The sequence below is a fragment of the Candoia aspera genome, chromosome 1 (assembly GCF_035149785.1).
Source record: "Candoia aspera isolate rCanAsp1 chromosome 1, rCanAsp1.hap2, whole genome shotgun sequence".
NCBI lineage: Eukaryota > Metazoa > Chordata > Lepidosauria > Squamata > Boidae > Candoia > Candoia aspera.
In genome coordinates this window covers 311,189,842-311,208,125 of record NC_086153.1, presented here as the reverse complement: position 1 = coordinate 311,208,125, position 18,284 = coordinate 311,189,842, and the positions used below count along the sequence as shown (strand labels likewise).

Here is an 18,284-nt window from a genome sequence, read left to right as displayed (position 1 = left end):
TATGCAGAGCCTCCTAATAACTTGAGCACTGGATGGAGTTGAGGAAAAGCCCTTGTAGCTACCACTGCCAACCTGCTCTTCAAACAGGAGCTGTGAGGCCAAAAGAACTCCCATATTTTGAACTAGTTCTGCATAGCAACCCCATCCAGAACCAAAGACGATACAGGTAGCAACTGCCTCATTTAGCAACAGTCCGCAGTTACAACGGTAATAAAAAAGTCAATTTACAACCAATCCTCGCATTTACAACCTTTGCAGGTCTGTAAAGCAAAAGAAAGCTGAAATAAGATCATAAGCACAATCATGGTTGTACTTAGCAACCGTTCTGCTTAATGACCAAGTTGCCAGTCGCAACTGTGGTCGCTAAACAAGGACTACCTCTATGTCCTTTGAGTCAGAGGGCTTCTGTACTCACAGCTACTCCATCTTGCTGGGAATGAATTCAACCCAAACCTGTTCTTCTTCTCCAGACAGTAATAGCCTCCAGGCATTGGTGTAGGACCTTTACTGCATCTCCTGTTCCGGATGTACAGTATAACTGGGTATTGTTAGCTTACTGATGATACCTGACCTCTTGCTGACAGATGATCTCCCCCAGCAATTTCATATACAGGTAGTTGTCACTTACTGACCATTCATTCAGCGACTATTCAAAGTTACAACAGTGCTGAAAAAATAACTTTATGGCCCATTTATGACTATTTACAACCTTCGCAGCATCCCTCAGTCACGTGATCACCATTATAGTCAGTACGCATTGTCCTATGCCTGAACTGTAGGGTTTTTTTTTATTTTTTTCCCCTTGCAGAACAAATAGATTGGAGAGAAAGTGATTGCAAGAAAGTAAACTTTTGTTCTTCTACACATCGAAGATTGCGCTAGCAGCCTGGGGCTGGAAGCCTGAAGTGTGCTACACAAACAGCTTACAGTACTCTCTTGAACTCTCTTCCTCTCCAATCTCTCTGCTCTATGAGGAGGGGGGAGAAAAAAGCAAGCAATTTCTGTAAGCAGCCTCTTTTTTGCCTGACCCTTTCCCGCTGCCGGCACTGATTTAGTAGTTGTAATAGCATATACCTAATATAATGCAATCTAGTATTTTGACTAACAATATTTTTTGCATAAAATAGGACTAAAATATTTCTCAAAGATACTCTCCAAAATCTTACCTTTTATTGTGCATGTGTGTGTCCGTGTGTATATCTACAAAGATTCTTTTCTTTTGTATGCAGTAAACAGTATTTTACTATTCTGCAAGCTCATTTTTTTCTTACCTTTTCCCCATACTAAGATATTTCCACTTGAATCTCCTGTGATTGTATCACCATTTTCAGAAAACGTCACACACAAGACAAACTTTGGCTTTTCCTGTTTCTGTAGAATAAAATAGTTAAAACAGTACTGAGCAACTATACCATTATATTTTTTTATTTTATTTATCGCATTTTTCCACCACCCATCTCAACAACGACTCTGGGAGGTTTACAAGCAAATTTATGTATTTCATGCATTCAGTTCAGGCTTTACCAATATATTAACAATTGAAAAAAATATTGTATTTGCTTTTCTCCCAAATGAGAAAAAATATATAATGCTTCAAAGAACCATTCATGGTTTAGGAAGTCTTAAAAGTGAGAAAGTTAAATGACAATCTTAATGTTGTAGAACTGCATATGTATTTAATATATGATATGAATAGTCTATATTGTACAAATGCCTTCTCTCCTTTGGGTCTGAAAGGCAATGTACTATCAAGAGCCACAGTCTACCAGCTAAGATGCTTGAAAGATAGTTGGTGATACAAGTTTGACAAAAAAAGCGTAAGAACAAGTGTGATAAAACAAAGCCATCTATTTAGTAGATGATTGTATTTACTGACTTAGGAGAAGGGCAGGGAAATAGGAGAAAGAAAGAGAGAGAGAGACCTCACTTTAAGATTTATCAAGCAAAAGAGAAAAGAAATAATAAAAGATATAGCAGGAGAATGTGCATGTTTGGATTCTATTAAGCATAGAAACGTTAGTGAAATAAAGAAGTGATCAATTACACTATTGATAAATTACACTATTGTTGCAAAAGCAACATCTTAATAGTGTAATCACCAAAAAATCATGGCTTTTATAAGATCGTCATTGTCAATTTTACAGGAAATATAGTACATTTTTGATTCACTCTTACAAATTATTTTTAGCTACATTAGGTTAACTCTAACTTTAATCTCACTGAAATAAAACAGACTTCACTTAATCATGACTAAGTTGTTCCACTGACTTTAATTGTTCTGCTTTAAGTCTGGATCAAATTCATTTACATTTGTGCTTGTGGCAAGCAGAACCTCTGATATAGATTGGCTGAACTGATGGGATACACAAAATATCCAGTAGCACAGATAATTAAATTACTGATTTCATGATTTCTAATGGGAGAAGAAAAATGTCAGTTTGGCTAGGATTTAAAAGAAAAAAAATAAAATCATGCAGTAAAATGAAGATTGCTAGTAAACAATTCAGGATACAAATAAAATAAAATAAGTGAATTCTGCTGTTTCTGACTTTGTGTATCATTAAAGCATTGTAAAACATTTCTAAGGAAGCAGCATGGTGGGTGGAGTAAAACTGGGAGAGAAAACATTAACATTCCCCTAATGATCAGCTGGCTGCAGGGAAAACAATAAATAAGAACATAAACACTCTTACCTCAAATAATCCCTGCTTTTTAATAAGAGAATTCCCTTCAATAGTCCAAAAATAAAGGTGAGATTTTCCACATGTAACTATTATATTAGTGTCTGTAGGGTGAAAATCAGCAGCAAATACTGCTTCATTAGAGCACTAGAAGAAGAAAAAATAAGACTTAATAACATTAAGTATTAAGAACTCCTTATCTGTTAGCATATTAGTGCATTGTGACCTTTGTATTTAAATTAAAATAAACTCAAAACACTTCATGTAAAGGTTTGGAAGCTGTCTCATGTCTTAAAAGAATGTAACTTTTACCTATGCAGTACTTTTTCTGTCTTCTAATACATTCTATTTGATATACAAAAGAGTAGGTATTGGTCAAAGATTTATAATGGCTTTTCACGCATGAACCTCAAACTACTAGAATGTTCTAAGTGTGGATTTTACCCCAAAAAGATAATTCTGAACTTTATAGTGCCTACAGACTCAGAAGATCCTTGCAGAGTTTAGAAATGAGAATTTATGAATAGTGCAGTTTTCTTCACTTCCACTTTATCCACACAAAATGTGTTTCCTATGATTTCTTCAGCAAGTAAACAAACCTGTGCAGAAGTACAGAAGAGGCAGGACATTTTCTCCCCTAGCATTCAGTTATAATGATGTATTTCAAGAGGAAAAGGATTTAACAGCAAGACTAGTGGTCACATCAACATCTACAAGATGTTGGAATGAAGGTAAAATATTATGGACATTTTTTGACCACAAAAAAAATCCTGCTGGTCTCAGGTAGCATACAAGTGACAGTATTGCAGAATACCTTGACCTCTGCAACCTTTTCTTCCCTCTGCCAGTCCCATACTGAAAGCACATGGTCATTGGAGTCATCCACTGAACACAGATTACTGCCTCCATTCTGAAATAAAACATGAAGTAGTCCATCATTCCTCAGTTTATATGGCTTCCTACTTCAAAGACAGGTGATTAATAGCATTGATCTTCCAACTAAAGTTATGAACTTAGAGTATTATGGATTCTTTGCCTGAAAAAATGGTGTAAGAACCAACCCATCTTGAGAATCTTGGAACCAAACTGCTTAAACAACTATGTATTTGCAGTCAGATATCAGTGAAGTATTTAATGTGAAATGCAAACTGCAAATGAATTCCGAGACAAATAAAATAATCTCCCTCTCCTTCTGCATTCAGTTTCTTCCACAGATTTTCCTCCAGTTGAGCAGGGTTCTCCTGGGAAAAAAGCAACTTGGAGCAATGGAGTACAGTAAGATAAAACGAAAGAGAAGGTACAGAGAGACCTATTTTCCTCTTATCCAAAAGTAGGTCCACCCGTTGCTTTGTATAAAAGTAGGGAAATGTGATAAATATACACATAGCTATTTAGCAACATTATTTAACAAGATTTATACCTATAAATAAGTTTGGAAACTATGTTCTTATACTTAAACCTTCTTTAATTAAGTAAATATTTCACTCAAACAAAACTAATTCACATTTTTCCAAGAGATTTTCTAGAAACAAATAATATTATATACCATCCATTGGTAAAATCTATACAACAAACCCTGAAGTCAACTTGCCCAAGAACTCATTTTGTTACAAAAGAAGAATTTCCAGCAGTTTTAGTTTTAAAGAACTTACCACTGGCCTTGAGAAGCTTACAAAGCATATTAAATATACATTAAACATTACTTACTGACTTAGAAAATGCAATGCATGTTACAGCTCGATCAAAGAATCCCATGCCAATTACATGTAGTGTATTCAAAGTAACAGAGTCCCAAATGCGGACATGGGGCAGTAATTGCTGTTGAAAGTGAGCAAACAAAAACAGAAGATACACTTAGGGCAAAACTCTGAACATACAGAATTCTAGATTTCCTGAATGGGATGTAAAGCTTTTGCAGTTTGCAGAAACACAGATGAGAAAATAAGAGGCTCTATTCTCAATGTTCAATTATTACAACAATTGATTTGGTATTGGAATATTTTAACAAAAGCCATTATTCTGTCTGAAATAATCAACTCAGCTCAAGACATTTTGGAAAACAGTCCATTCTATGCCAAAGTTTGAAGGTACAATAATTAACTACTATGATGTTGCTGCTAAAAGATTTGGGACACCTGTCCATGTGGAGCTGCACTGATCTGGCATAGACATCATGCTGCTGTATTCTCACAACATTGGCTTCCTTGGCCAGCTGGGTCCATTTTCCTCTGGTTTGGCTGTGGCACAACACATGAGCTGTGCCACGTGGCAAAACATCCACTGTATGATTTGCAACACTGTAGCTCTGCAGAGTTTGGAAGCAGTCAATTTTCCCTTTTGTAGGAATTCTTCCTTCATTCTGCCTCCTACTCCCTGCACATTAAGCTTCCTTGTAGATTTCATAGGCAACCTTATTCATGAACACAGATTTAATACTTTTAGTCAATATTACAATCCCTGTTAAAAAAAATGCCTGGCTTAATTTTACCTGCTTGTATAAGCACCATGCTTCGAATTCTTGCCTTATTCTATCTCCTGGCCAGTGAGTTCAAGCAAACCTACACAGACAGTTTATCTTGCAACCGAATCAGCTGGCTAAAAAGCTATGGTTCCATACCAACATCACTACTTTTAATGGAAATTTATATGCAGGAAGAATGACATTCTGATGTTACACATTTTTCCTTCCTATTAACAGCTCAATTTTGTTTGCAAAACAGGCAAACATATACAACATTCAGTCAAAAAACGGAGGGGGGTTGTCTGCAATTTTATTTTTCCTGTTTCTGTGTAGAGCAGTAATCATATTATTTTGTTATCCCATGAACTGATGCAGTTGGGGAGCAAGACACTGACTGATGATTTTTGTTCTCTCCTATTGGTCAGCAATCACCTCATAGTATATTCCCTGTCTGCTTTCAGTGATCCAAGGTCACAGAAGTTAAAACAATTTTATTCAATTTTTTTTGAGAATGCAAACAGTGCCACGGTTCAAATGACAAAGCCCACAATCAGTGCTATGAATTTGTTAGAGGTCTTAAGTAAATTAACTCTTAGGCTTAGCCTCTGATCTGCAGTTCAGATATTAGTGCTATGTAGTATTTCAGATTCAAAGGCAAAAAGATGTTTTACAGTGCGTAGGGATTAGCACCTAATTGCAACTCTTTAATCAAGCACAATCTTTTCCAGAGTTGCAAACAGGTGCTACATTTACACTCCCACATGCACTGAAGTAGTCCACAGTCCTAATGGGAATAAAACAAATGGATCATCAAACAAATCAACCCAGAGTTCTCACTCAAGGCACAAATGACCAGGCCCAAATTATCCTACTTCGGACACATTATGCAAAGACCCAGCTCTCTGGAAAAGGCTCTAATGCCGGGAAAGGTGGAAGGAAAGAGAAGAGGAGGAGGACAAGCAGCAAGATGGATGGAGTCAGTTACAGTGGCAATGAGTGCACTGTTGGAAGTCCTGAAAGATCAGGTTAGGGACAGATTGTCATGAAGAAAATCTATGTATGTGGTTGCTAAGAGTCAACAATGACTTGATGGCACATAATCAGTCAAAAATCACAAAGGTCTAACTTTGAAAATATTCTTACATACGAAGCATTATGAATATTCTAAAATTCTGGTGCTTGAATTATTGGGGAGAAGGGTTCCAATTCCCTTAATGGTATTTTTGGGGGACTCTGGGGGAGATATGAGTTGTCTAAAATTAATAGGAGTCTGGTTCATGAATTGTATTAAGTTCCTGTTGTGTTCTTGTCCCTCTCCATAATATGAGGATTCTAAAGCTTTATTCAAATGCTTTCTATAATTTCTTATTACAGTAAAATTAATTTTATATAATTTTTTTGTGTGTGGCACCTTCAAGTCAGCCTCGACTCCCGACGACTACCTGGACACGTCCATGCAATTTTCTTTGCAAGATTTTCAGAAGTGGCTTGCCATTATTATGTATAAATCCTATGAAATCTTCAAAATGATAAAATACATTTTTAAAAACCAAATAACCTGACAGATTAAAACTTCAAAACTTAGCTAAAACCAGATATGCTTCTAAATCATAATTAACTCCAGATCCAATTTGCATAGAACCTTTTATGGTTCAAATTTGACATATAAACCATATGTTCATATGATATATGCATGCAATGCATCTGTAGGACCACTAGAGAGCAATCTTTGTAAATTTAAATTTTAACTACAACTTGTATAGAAGACACACAGAAAATGTACTGATGACTGAAGTTAATGCAATAGGCTAATTCACCAAATTACACTTTATCTATTAGGTTTATATCCTGCCTTTCATTTATGAGCTCAAGTTGTATACACAGAACTCCTTCCTCTTATTTTATCCAACAACACCATTATGCTAACGTTTATGTATACCACAAAGGAGACCTAGCATAGGTTCTTAAGTTTTTACATTAATGACACAAAAATTATATTAGAAGATGAAGTTTGGGATGATATCTGCAGAGAGCATCTTTTTAAACATTTCAAAGCAAACCATTTTAATCCAGCCAAAGTTTTACAGTATGTTTAAATAAATTGAAAAATGAAAAGTATATACATTGTATCGAACTTAAGTATTAGTCCCATATTCCGTAGTTAAAATGACCAGCCAGATAGCTATGGGAAGCCCAGTAGCAGAATATAAGTATAATGGCATCCTTCTGCTTATGTTTCCCAGGATTGCTGCTGAATGTGGTAATAAATTCTGGACTTGAATTTTCTAAAACTTAGATAACCATCCTCAAGATTTTGCAAAATTTTGAAATGCGTTGGCTATGGGGGCTCCAGAGACCTGAATAGTCATCAGCTGAAATATGTTAGAACCTGAAGTTCGCTGTAATATGGATATTGAGAAGAACTAGCTTAATATGCAGGAAGCAATAGTACTGATTAAAACAGGTTATCTATATACCGATGGAATGGCTGAGACTTGTTATAGATGACAATGATTTTTTTCTTCTTGACAGAAAGTATGGTGATGAGATAAACATCTTGAGAGGAGACAGAAGTGTGGAGAGAAGAAGTGTGGTCCAAAATATTCTCACTAAAATTGCTTAGATTGATTGTCCTCATTTAATTCCTTCCCTTTTTATTTCAATACCAACCAGAAATGAGTAGGTTTTTGGTTTCATCAAATACTAATGTTTATATCTATATAATTTTAATACCAGATTAAGAAATTTCTCTGAATTTTATTTCCCCTAGCAAGCTTATGCTTTTCTCCAAACTCATTCTGTCTCTTATTCATTCATTCTGCATTGATATAGGGTGACTCAAGATATTGTTTCTCCAAAATAACTCTAAAACCACCATACCAAACTGTGCATTAACAGTAAGTGAATGCTTTGATCTTCTGAACCAACATCTGAAAACTTGATTTTGATACAAATTATTCTCAAAATGAAAAAAATGCTACACATTGGAACTATCATATAGATGAATAAACTGGGTACTGAATTCAAAATAATCTACAACCATGTTTCTGACAGATGCTGTATGAAGTGTCCAAATCAAAGTTATAATGAGACAGAGAAATTTAAAGGATGTACTGTATGATTAAATGGGCTAAGAACTTTGTATATAACATTATGTTGGAGCAATGGAAAAATATATGGAACAAAGGTTTGAAATTCACTCTGAATTACAATTTAAAACAGAACTTTTATAAAAAGATGTATTGTTGGTATTTAACTCCTGATAAGTTGTTAAAAATATATAATGGTGTAACAAATGTTTGTTGGAAATGTTTACAGGATGAAGGAACTTTTTATCACCTTTGGTGGATTTGTGAAAAGGCTAAAATGTTTTGGAATCAAGTATGTACTATTATCTGAGAAAAGATTCTCAAAGTGAACATACAAAAAACAACAACAACCCAGAACTGTTTCTTTTGGGTTTGATGGAGAAGGAGTTACGAGAAACAACATGGAACTTTACTTTTATATTTGATTACAGCTGCAAGACTTTTATATGCACAACAATGGAAAGATTCACAAATACCTACAGTGGAAGACTGGATTATTAAATTAATGGATCTGGCTCAAATGGCTAAGTTAAGAGATAATACTATTTCTAGATTTGTCTCTACTTGGCAACCACTTTTAGACTACTTGCTTGTGTTGGAAAAAAATGAAGTTTTGATTATGGGTTTTACTGCTTATGGTTTGTTTCAATACAAATAATGTTAGTATGGTTTAATTAATGGTAAAAGATCACATTTCTAATTGTATCTATATCTGTATTGGAGAAAGTTGGAAGTCACTCTCTGTTTCTGTTTTCTATCTATTTTCACTTTTATAGTTTTTCTCTTCTTTCTTTACTTCTATCTTCTATCTTTTCTGTAATTTCTATTTTGTATTTTAACTATACTTTGAAATTTAATAAAGTTCTTATAAAAAAAATAACGAGGCAGAGAAATTTAAGCAAAGGCAAGACTGATACAGTTTTAGGTTGAAAATGTAACTGGAACATGAAGCCCAGGAGCAATTTTGACTTCTTTCATATATTCTATTAACACCAGTTAATTTCTTATTCACTAACACGAACGTTAGGAATTAATTTTAACACAACTGCTCCAAATTAATATTAAAACAATCCTAGCACAGGATAAAAACAATTTCATTTCAAGGAAATAAAATTCTAATAGGCTGCTTACTTTTCCATCCTTAGATGTCCCTGCAACCTGACCAGTTGCTATGGTAATCCTGTCAGGATGTACTGCTAGGCTGCCAAAAAAAAAGGGGGGGGGGAGGAAAGAGGGAGAAATATTTGTTACTTAATAAAGGTGTAACAAATTTAAAAGCATTTTTCACAACAAGAATTAAAGCAACGCATAACACCTTTTTCTTGATATTTCCTGAGTATTTATTGGGGTGCACAAGAAAACATTCTCAATGTTTATTTTATCATCTCTTTTATTTAATATTAAAAGCTAACACACACTATACTATCCTACAATGCTATTTTAATTTTTACTTTTTAAATTTCTATTCAGAACTGATCATTATTTTTTCATGACAAAATGTTCAGATTGGATTTACTAATCTACAGCATCTTTCAACACTAAAAATATGAAGATGGCTAAAAGTGCAATTGTATCAATCTCTTTGTTCCCTTTTTTCTAATTATGCATATTTGGTGATGAAGAATTGGTGAAGATTATAGTTAAGATTATATCGTGTAAACTGGGATTGTCCCATTCAAATATTATTTCCTATTAATTCAATACCATCAACCATGAACCTAGGTTCCTTTAGGCAAACCATTATTTAGCCAGCTTCAATCTCTTAGCTGTATGTCCTTCCTAGTCGGTGACAGGTTTTGTTTTAAGGCAAATGAAATCTTGAACCAAATTAGATCCCAACTTCTATTCATTCCAAAATGAAAGCCAGGAATTATTAATGCTGAATGCATAAAAATGGAAATATTTTTATTAGCCATTCCTCCCGAGTCATTACACTGTGAGAAAATGCCCTGGTAGTGTCCCAGTGACAGTACTATATCCTGGCAACTACCTGTAAACCTGGGGCCACCACCATTTCTAAGACAAAGTCAGGATGTTTGTTCATAGCCCCTGAAATGTGATGCTAAGCATGCCATTATACTTCCTTTATCAGAAATAGGCTAAACTATATAGCTTTTAATGTTGTATTCTGATCTGTTTTCAAACCTTTACTTTCCCACGGCTTACCATTTCACATCATCATTGTGACCAATATAATGTCTCTGCAGTTGTTCTTCAACATTATACAATACAACAACAGATGCAATGAAATAAACAGTTTCTCCAGTTGGTAAGAGGTACAGATTATTGCGACAATCCCGACCTCTATAACCATAGCTGGCATCTTAGTTAAGTTAACAACCAAATATTAGAAGTGACAATATTGTGAAACTCTGGGTCCATAAAGTAAAGCTCCCTGGCTACTTGAAATTTTACCAATTTCTGTCTCAGGAACAATTGGTGGTAGTTACATGTAGTAGTCATTGATTAAAGTTCTAGTTCCAAGTTGCACAAGGACATATTCCCCTTTAAGAAGGTAAATACTTTTGTAATATTTTGTACATTTTTCACACTTCATGGCATGATATCACATATGCTGGCTCAAAGATCAACAACTTTCTATTAGAAAGCCTACGAACGCATCTGTGAGCTGGAAGATTTGAAACAGTTGCAAATTTGCTCATGGGCTGACTTTGTGGAGGGTCAGAATTTCATATAGAACATTCTCCTTCTTCCACTTAAAATCAAATTTCCTGCAGCCAATAGGAAGAGGTTCTTCCCAAAGATAAAGTTGGAGCTCTTTTACTCAGCATACCTGATACTAAGCCAAGACAACTAAGGCAATATAAAACACAACAATAACAAATAGCTAGATTTTTTTAATTATTAAAACAGAACAATAAAAATTCGACTAAAAGCAAAACCACATGAAATCAGAGTGATCTACACAAGTATTGTAACTAAAACTGAAGTATTTGACTTGTGCCAAAAAGATACTGACTTCTGCTCAGAATGTGAAATATTAACTGTAAGAAATACTTAAAAGAAGGGATCCAAAATAGCCAGTGTTTTTTATTAGTATATGATCAACATGTATAGAGATGCCACTAGAAACACAAACCTTCCTTAAGTATATTATAATTAGTAACCACAGCACCCTATTTTTTGTTATGCGTCTAATTTACCAGCCTGATAATTAACTTGTTTTACACATAAACCTTCAGGCTACATTAAACTGAAACTTTCTTGAGAGATTATTAATGATACAAAGATGAAGATGAGAATTCCATAACACTAATATTTGTTTTTTTTCTCTGAAAATATACTAGTTCCTTGAATTAAGATGCTTACTTTGCCTCATAACCTTAAAGATGTACTTTAAAAATAGAATATGAGAAATAAACAGTATTTAGTTTGAAGTGTGACCATAAAAAAAGGATACACCCATTCCAGTTTAAGCTTCTTGGCTGGTAGTTCTGCCTTTGCTTCCAAATTGTAAGATTCCACTTGATCTTTTGGCATATACATGGTAACAGGACGTCCACGCAGAAACATTTTAACATACCCTTCCTCTATTGAAAAAATAAATCAAATACATTAAAAAATATATACGCAATCATATTCAGTATTCTGACATTTTACCATTTCATGTTCCAAACAACATCTTAAAGTTATGTGGGGGAAACTGACTTTTTTAAAGCAACAACCAAACCTTACTATAACCAGTTATGCATACAATTTTAAAAACTGGAACTCCATAATGAAATATATATATACTGGAAAAAGAAAGCATAACTTTCAGAAAGGATGTATCTTTTTTTTTTCTATAAAAAGAAAAAGAACTATGCTGATGCACTGTGCATACAACAACATAGCTGGATTTTGAAACAAATATAGGTAGTCCTTGTTTAGCGACTGCCTCATTTTGTGACCATTTGCAGTTACAACGGTGATGAAAAAGTAACTTTGCGACCAATCCTCACATTTATGACCTTCACAGGTCTGTAAAGCAAAGGAAAGCTGAAGTAAGACCATAAGCACAGTTGTGGTTTCACTTAGCTACTGCTTCACTTAATGACTGAGTTGCCGGTCCTAATTATGGTCACTAAACAAGGACTACCTGTAAAGAAAAAAAGAAAGAAAACAGACAAAAGGATTACAGATAAGATCTCTGCTGTCATTAATCAAACATAATACTAGAAATACTTTATTTGGCTGTGTTTTAAATGCTCTGCTGTAACTAATTAAACATATTTAATACAAGAAATACTGTCTTAAGTGAGGTACTCAAGTAAAAAAACACTAATTTAATAGCAGATCTGAAAATACTGACTTAGAGACTTCATGGGGCTTAAAAAATGACATGATCTGAGAAATGTCATATTTTGACTTGGACTTTTAGGAATGGTAAAGCCAAATGAAATTTCTTAAAAGCTGCAGAAGCTGAGACTCAAAACTTTCTGCCTTCTGTCGCACCATTAACAGATCAAGATGAACTCTGCACTGCTAGATGTTATTTCAAAAAGTAGAGAAAATGGAAGGAAAGAAGTAACAGTATTATGAATATCTGCTGAAGGAACTTAGCTCTTCTAAAGTACTGCTGAAGATTTTCAAACTCTATTAAATAGGTATCTACTTTTATTCTTGTTTATTTATTTAAAAGATTATATGGCTATCCATCTGAAGAACACAATTCTGGTGGCTCACAACAATAAAAATTAGAAAACAATAAAAACAAAAACCTGGTGCTTCAGCCATGCTCCTCAGATACATTCAACAGAATCACCCGCAGGCTCCCACCTCACCCTATCCCAGCACTTGGATAAACTGCCAGCTCTTTACAGCCTTCCAGAAGGCTTAAAGGGTTTCAGGTCCTGGGGGGAAAGTTGTTCCACAGGGCAGGGACTGCTATGGAAGAGACTTCTTGTTAAAGAAGTCTTCATTTTAATACATGGAATGACTATAAAAAGAGTTTTATTCAAAATTATCTGTAGCTAGTAACAACAAATCTATGCATTTAATTTTAGTGATTTGTAATTCTTAAGATTTAAGGATTTAGAGCTAAAGATTTTTAGAGTTATCTTAACTAAACCTGACCCCTGGAGAATCTATGGATGACAGTCAGGAAACTGTTTCATAAAAGAAAGAAAAATGTGTGCTGGCAGAACAATAGTGCAGATATGCACTTTTTATTATTTGTACATGTTGTTAGAGAAAACTGTGAAAGCATTAATTAATCAGTACTTGACTTTTTTGTTTTGAAAATAAGTACAAATGGATATTAAAACCTGCTATAATAAAACCTCCTGTGTGGGCAAGGACCATAGGACACATTTCTAGCCCTATATCAAGGAACAAAACATACTTCTGCCCTTAACATTAAGGTATGTATTGACATTTGTACTGATTTATGACTGCCAATTTTGTAAACACAGGAGATAGAAAGCAGGTTGTGATTTCTGGAAACCTGCCCTATCCTGCATGAATTTTTTTTCAGCTTTTTTGTAGGCTTTAAGCAAGATCCAGTGCTAATCTATATCAATGCAAACCATAATTAATGTTCAGGATTTGATCTTCAAAACCTGGTTAAGGTTTTGATACAAACCATAGAAAGCATGGTACAGTTGAAATTTTCAATGTTAATTAAAGCTAATAAGAGAAATGGTTAGAACTGACACATGAAAAAAAAGGTACAGAGTAAATACGCAGTTTTCCCCCATTGTCAGGGATATATCTTTTCAGAACCCGTTTCATTTAAGACTAGACTTTAAGATTAATTTTTCCCACAGTGTTATTTTTTTAGGATGTGCTTTATGTTTGCTTAGGTTAAAGATATAACATCCAAGTATTGAAAAACAGCTGCCTTTGTAAAAATTGCACATTTTCATGCAAATATCATGGAAAAACTAGTAAAAACTATGGAGGAATTAGTATATGAAGCAATCACAACATATCATTATATTATATTGCCAAAGGAATTATTTTGGTATATCATTCAAGATCAGTTTGATTTATGTAAAAACAGTTCTATAAAACTTATTATTAACTTAAACCAACCACATAGTTGGTCATATTCTAGGGATGGATTAGAAATTTGCCACCCTTGCTTTCCACACCACCCTCTGACAGCAGGCAGACTGATCTGAAAAGTGGCATGCCCCACATCAGATAGAAAGAACAACATATGGTAAGTGTCTTTGACTATAATAAGACATACAGATTTACAGAGATTAAGCCACTGAATACCAAGTTAAAGGGACAACTGCTGAATGAGGTTTAGTTACAACTGTGTACAATAGTTGTAAACAGCCCTGAACAGATGACACTAAACGCTATTAGGAGAGTCATAACCTTTTAACAATACCTCAAGTTACCCCTAAGAGACTGAATAATTAAAGAAACACACAGTATATTTAAAATGTGGACCACCATAAAAATTTAACCATCAAGAACATAGAATTTTATAAAGCTAAAAGATGTTTATGAATGAGGCATTAGGAATAAACCATTTGTATAAATGCAGTACAAATCTGTTTACTCTTCACAACTGAAATGCATATTATGTATAAATTACAATATGGTTCTATGTTAATTATTACCAGGCATTCCCAATACTACATAAACACCATTTTAATTTAACATTTACATAATACATAAAAACACAGAAATACGTGTTATCCACTTGAATTTGCTTACTGGTGTCATAAGTTAAAGCTATTACCTACATAAGATAATTTAGATAGTGAATAAGCACTGCAATTCCATCTAAAGCAAAAGGTTTATTTAGGCATATGTTAGGATGCTATCTGAGCACGCTAGAAGAAGCACTACCACTGTTTGTCAGCCAAACTGCAAAACAGCTATTATCACACAGACAATTATGTGACGCTCTATAGCTCTCTTAACATTTGGACCTTTTCTTGGCCGTTCGTTTCATCCATTAACCTCCAATTCTACAAGGTTTACAAGCCAGTAGATGCTCCACAAGAAGCTGGCTAAAAGAAAGGGGGAACGTGTTTCATAACATTATAGTCACACAAGGAATAAACTGCCTTTACAAGCTCAAACTGCTTGGCCCTGTTAATAGGCTTGTTTAGAGAGCTATAGGATTTTGAGAAGCAAGGTGTACCTACCTTTACAATGTGTCACACGGCGCTTCCCTTGTGGTTACAGAGACAGAGATAGAAGTGCTAGATAAAGATGCATTCAAGAACAGTCAGGCTCATCTAAATCCCTGCTCTGTGGATTACCCAGATGTATTATTCTATGGTCAATGCAGGTAATATGATATGTCCCTATTTTGCATTAATATGGACACGAACAGAAAAACCCAAGTACATATGTAAGGTATTGCATTACTCAGTAGTTTCTGCAGCTTCCATCACCTTTCACAATTCAAATGTGCTATCTCAAAAAGCAGATTGTAAGGGAAGAGGAATGTCCCAAATTCTGTTATACTGCTATTGTGTTGAGTAGTGTTGGTTCAGGTGATACAAATTAAGGTTTGGCATTCTGTCCAAACCGTTGTATAATCAACCATAAAGGAGACCTGCATGGTAAAAAGTAAAAATAAATTTGGATTTTCTTGTAAATAGTTGTTAGTTGTTGAATAGTTGTTCAGTAATTTGATATTCTTAAAAATATGCTTTGAATAGCCCAGCCCACTCCAAATTGACTGTAACCTTTCTGTGAGAGTTTTTATTTGAAACCCAAACTGAGATGTTGTTTTGTCAAATACATGTTCTCAGCCCATATTGCCAGGGTTCTCAGAAATTGGGGGAAGATCTTTATAGGAAAAAAGAGCAGATGGGAAAAAACACGTTTAACATCACCCCTCACTGCCAATTCTGTACTCAGGGTACTCTTCCATATACAAACTAGGCTGACTTCTAGTTCTAGATTCAATCCTAGATGGGTGTAGATTTAAAAATACCTGAATGGCATTTAACAGGGAGACTCGAGAGGCACAATCTAGCACCTCCACTCCTTCCCATCAGTTCTGTCTGGATACACTGACTTTAAAGCAAACAGAAGCTGGTATATGAGGATTTATATTGTGCAAGGAACGTTTTACACATGCAATTTAAGCACTTATCTACAAAACCATAGTCTTGATCCATATTATTATTATTAATTTGAAAAGTTAAGTGGTAGTATTTACCATTGAATAACAATGACCTCTGGCTGGCAATGTGTACAACCAGATATTTCATAATGATTATACAGAATTGCTTCTTCTAAAACAATGTGCTCTCTTCTTCTTAAAATAGTCCTCCTGACTTACAATATGGTTCCTCAGCTAGGTGTCTGGATTACACTGATATGGCACTACTGTCTGTATGCACTATCCACAGATTCTTTTGCATATTGTTTGCACAGGACTGTGCAGTGTCAGCCATAGAATACTCTGCTTGTTCAGTTCCTACATCACTACTATGTTGTGGAAATCCATAGTGAACAAAGCCATTGAGTTAAGAGATATAGTTTGACTCTGGCATGTTACATGAATGTTATAACTGTGTTCCATTAACCCAGGTTTATGGGTTGAGCGTTATTGTGTGGATCCAGCCATTATATAGGAATTGCACCTTTCCACTAAGGAGCATGGTGGCCACATCAAGTCATTTTATTCTGTGGGAACAACAGACAAATATATAAATTACTGAACAAACTGTAGACTTCTTTTAAGACTAGTAGCAAGATAAATAGCAAATAAAAATATAAACTGAATATGGTAATGTAGTTTGTTAGAATGTGAACTTTATTGCAATTTGCTAATCACTGTAATGTAGTCTAGGGCACGATTTAGGAACCAAAGTATAATAATTCTGCTAACCAGTCATCTAGAGAAAGCCTTTCAAATATTTATATTCATAATTAAAACATAATTATATATTGTTATTAAACAATAAAGAAAACAAAACAATTACCTGCACTGAACATTGGCTCCTTGGGTCTGCTGTAGAAACAATCAAGGAAGGTTATTTTAAATAACACTGAACCATAATCCTTCCTTCCAAGCATCCTCTCCTTGAATACCCCATATACTCTTGATTAATTCTTCTCCTTTACTATCATCATTCACTCTAAATCTCTTTCTCGCTCTCTCTCTTAATCTCATCTCATCTCATCTCTACCCTGCTGCAATCAAATGACTATCAGAGGCTTACATAGAACATAAAAAGTTAAAACATCTGCGGTCTGATTAAAACCCCAAACAAAGTAACAGTAAAGAATCATTTTTCCTTTTATTCTTAAAAAAAAAAAGCAGGGCGAGATGGCATCATGTACAAGCTAAGAAAATGCCCTCCAAGATAGTCTGGTCTTCAACATCTTCCTAAAAACCCTGATCTCTGTCAGGAGACTGTTCAATCAGCATCACCACAGAAAGGCAGCACCATTTGCCTTCAGACCCCTGAACTTCTTGGAAATGTGAGATCATCACTAGCTTCTCCCTGGATGTTCCAATAGGTTGTGCCAGTGCTAGTTGAAGTACATGGTCCTGTAGCTATCCAGGTGCCAAGCCATAAAGGGCTTTATAGGTCAAAACTAGCACTTTAAGTTAGACCCACAAACCAATCAGCAATCAGTGGAGGGTCTACAAAATTGGTGTTATGTGCTCCTATTGTTGAGTGCCAATAAATATGCAGACTGGCACATTTTGGTCCAGTTGTTGTTCTGAGCCTTATTGTAGTAGTCTGTGTGGCCATATGAGAATGAGTATTATAGCCAGGTCCTCCAACACTTGATAAGACCGAACTGGCCCACCAGCTGCAGCAGGGCATAGACTCCATGGTTTCCACCTACTGTTCCAGTGAGTCCAGAATGTGAGTCCAGAATGCCCACCCCCAAGTCATGAACCTGTTCCAAGTAGTACCTACTCATCAAGAAACAACAGTGGTGACAACAAACCACTGTTGTACTGAAGTACAAATAGCAACTCCATCTTACTTGGATCCAACTTCAGCCTGTACCTTCCCATCCAGGGTCTCTCACAGCCTCCAGGCACTGGGAAAGGACAATAACAGCATCTCCCTTACAGATTGGGATAGCAATGTATAGTTAGATATCAGC

The 18,284-nt window shown here is 35.0% G+C and overlaps 1 protein-coding gene across 3 annotated transcripts in view; it reads right to left on the bottom strand.

The window, feature by feature from the left end:
- EML1 (EMAP like 1) overlaps positions 1-18,284 on the bottom strand; it is a 166,017-nt gene that overhangs the window by 27,892 nt on the left and 119,841 nt on the right. For all 3 annotated transcript variants that reach the window (XR_010066926.1, XM_063290316.1, XM_063290315.1), the window contains exons 5-12: positions 17,141-17,169; positions 11,653-11,782; positions 10,398-10,547; positions 9,363-9,432; positions 4,389-4,499; positions 3,496-3,591; positions 2,694-2,828; positions 1,272-1,371 (exon numbers count right to left, since the gene is read on the bottom strand). Coding sequence is in view for 2 of the 3 variants with exons in the window: in XM_063290316.1 (XP_063146386.1) it covers positions 1,272-1,371; positions 2,694-2,828; positions 3,496-3,591; positions 4,389-4,499; positions 9,363-9,432; positions 10,398-10,547; positions 11,653-11,782; positions 17,141-17,169 (821 nt within the window). In the remaining variant the exon portion in view is untranslated. The remainder of the gene's footprint in view (positions 1-1,271; positions 1,372-2,693; positions 2,829-3,495; positions 3,592-4,388; positions 4,500-9,362; positions 9,433-10,397; positions 10,548-11,652; positions 11,783-17,140; positions 17,170-18,284) is intronic.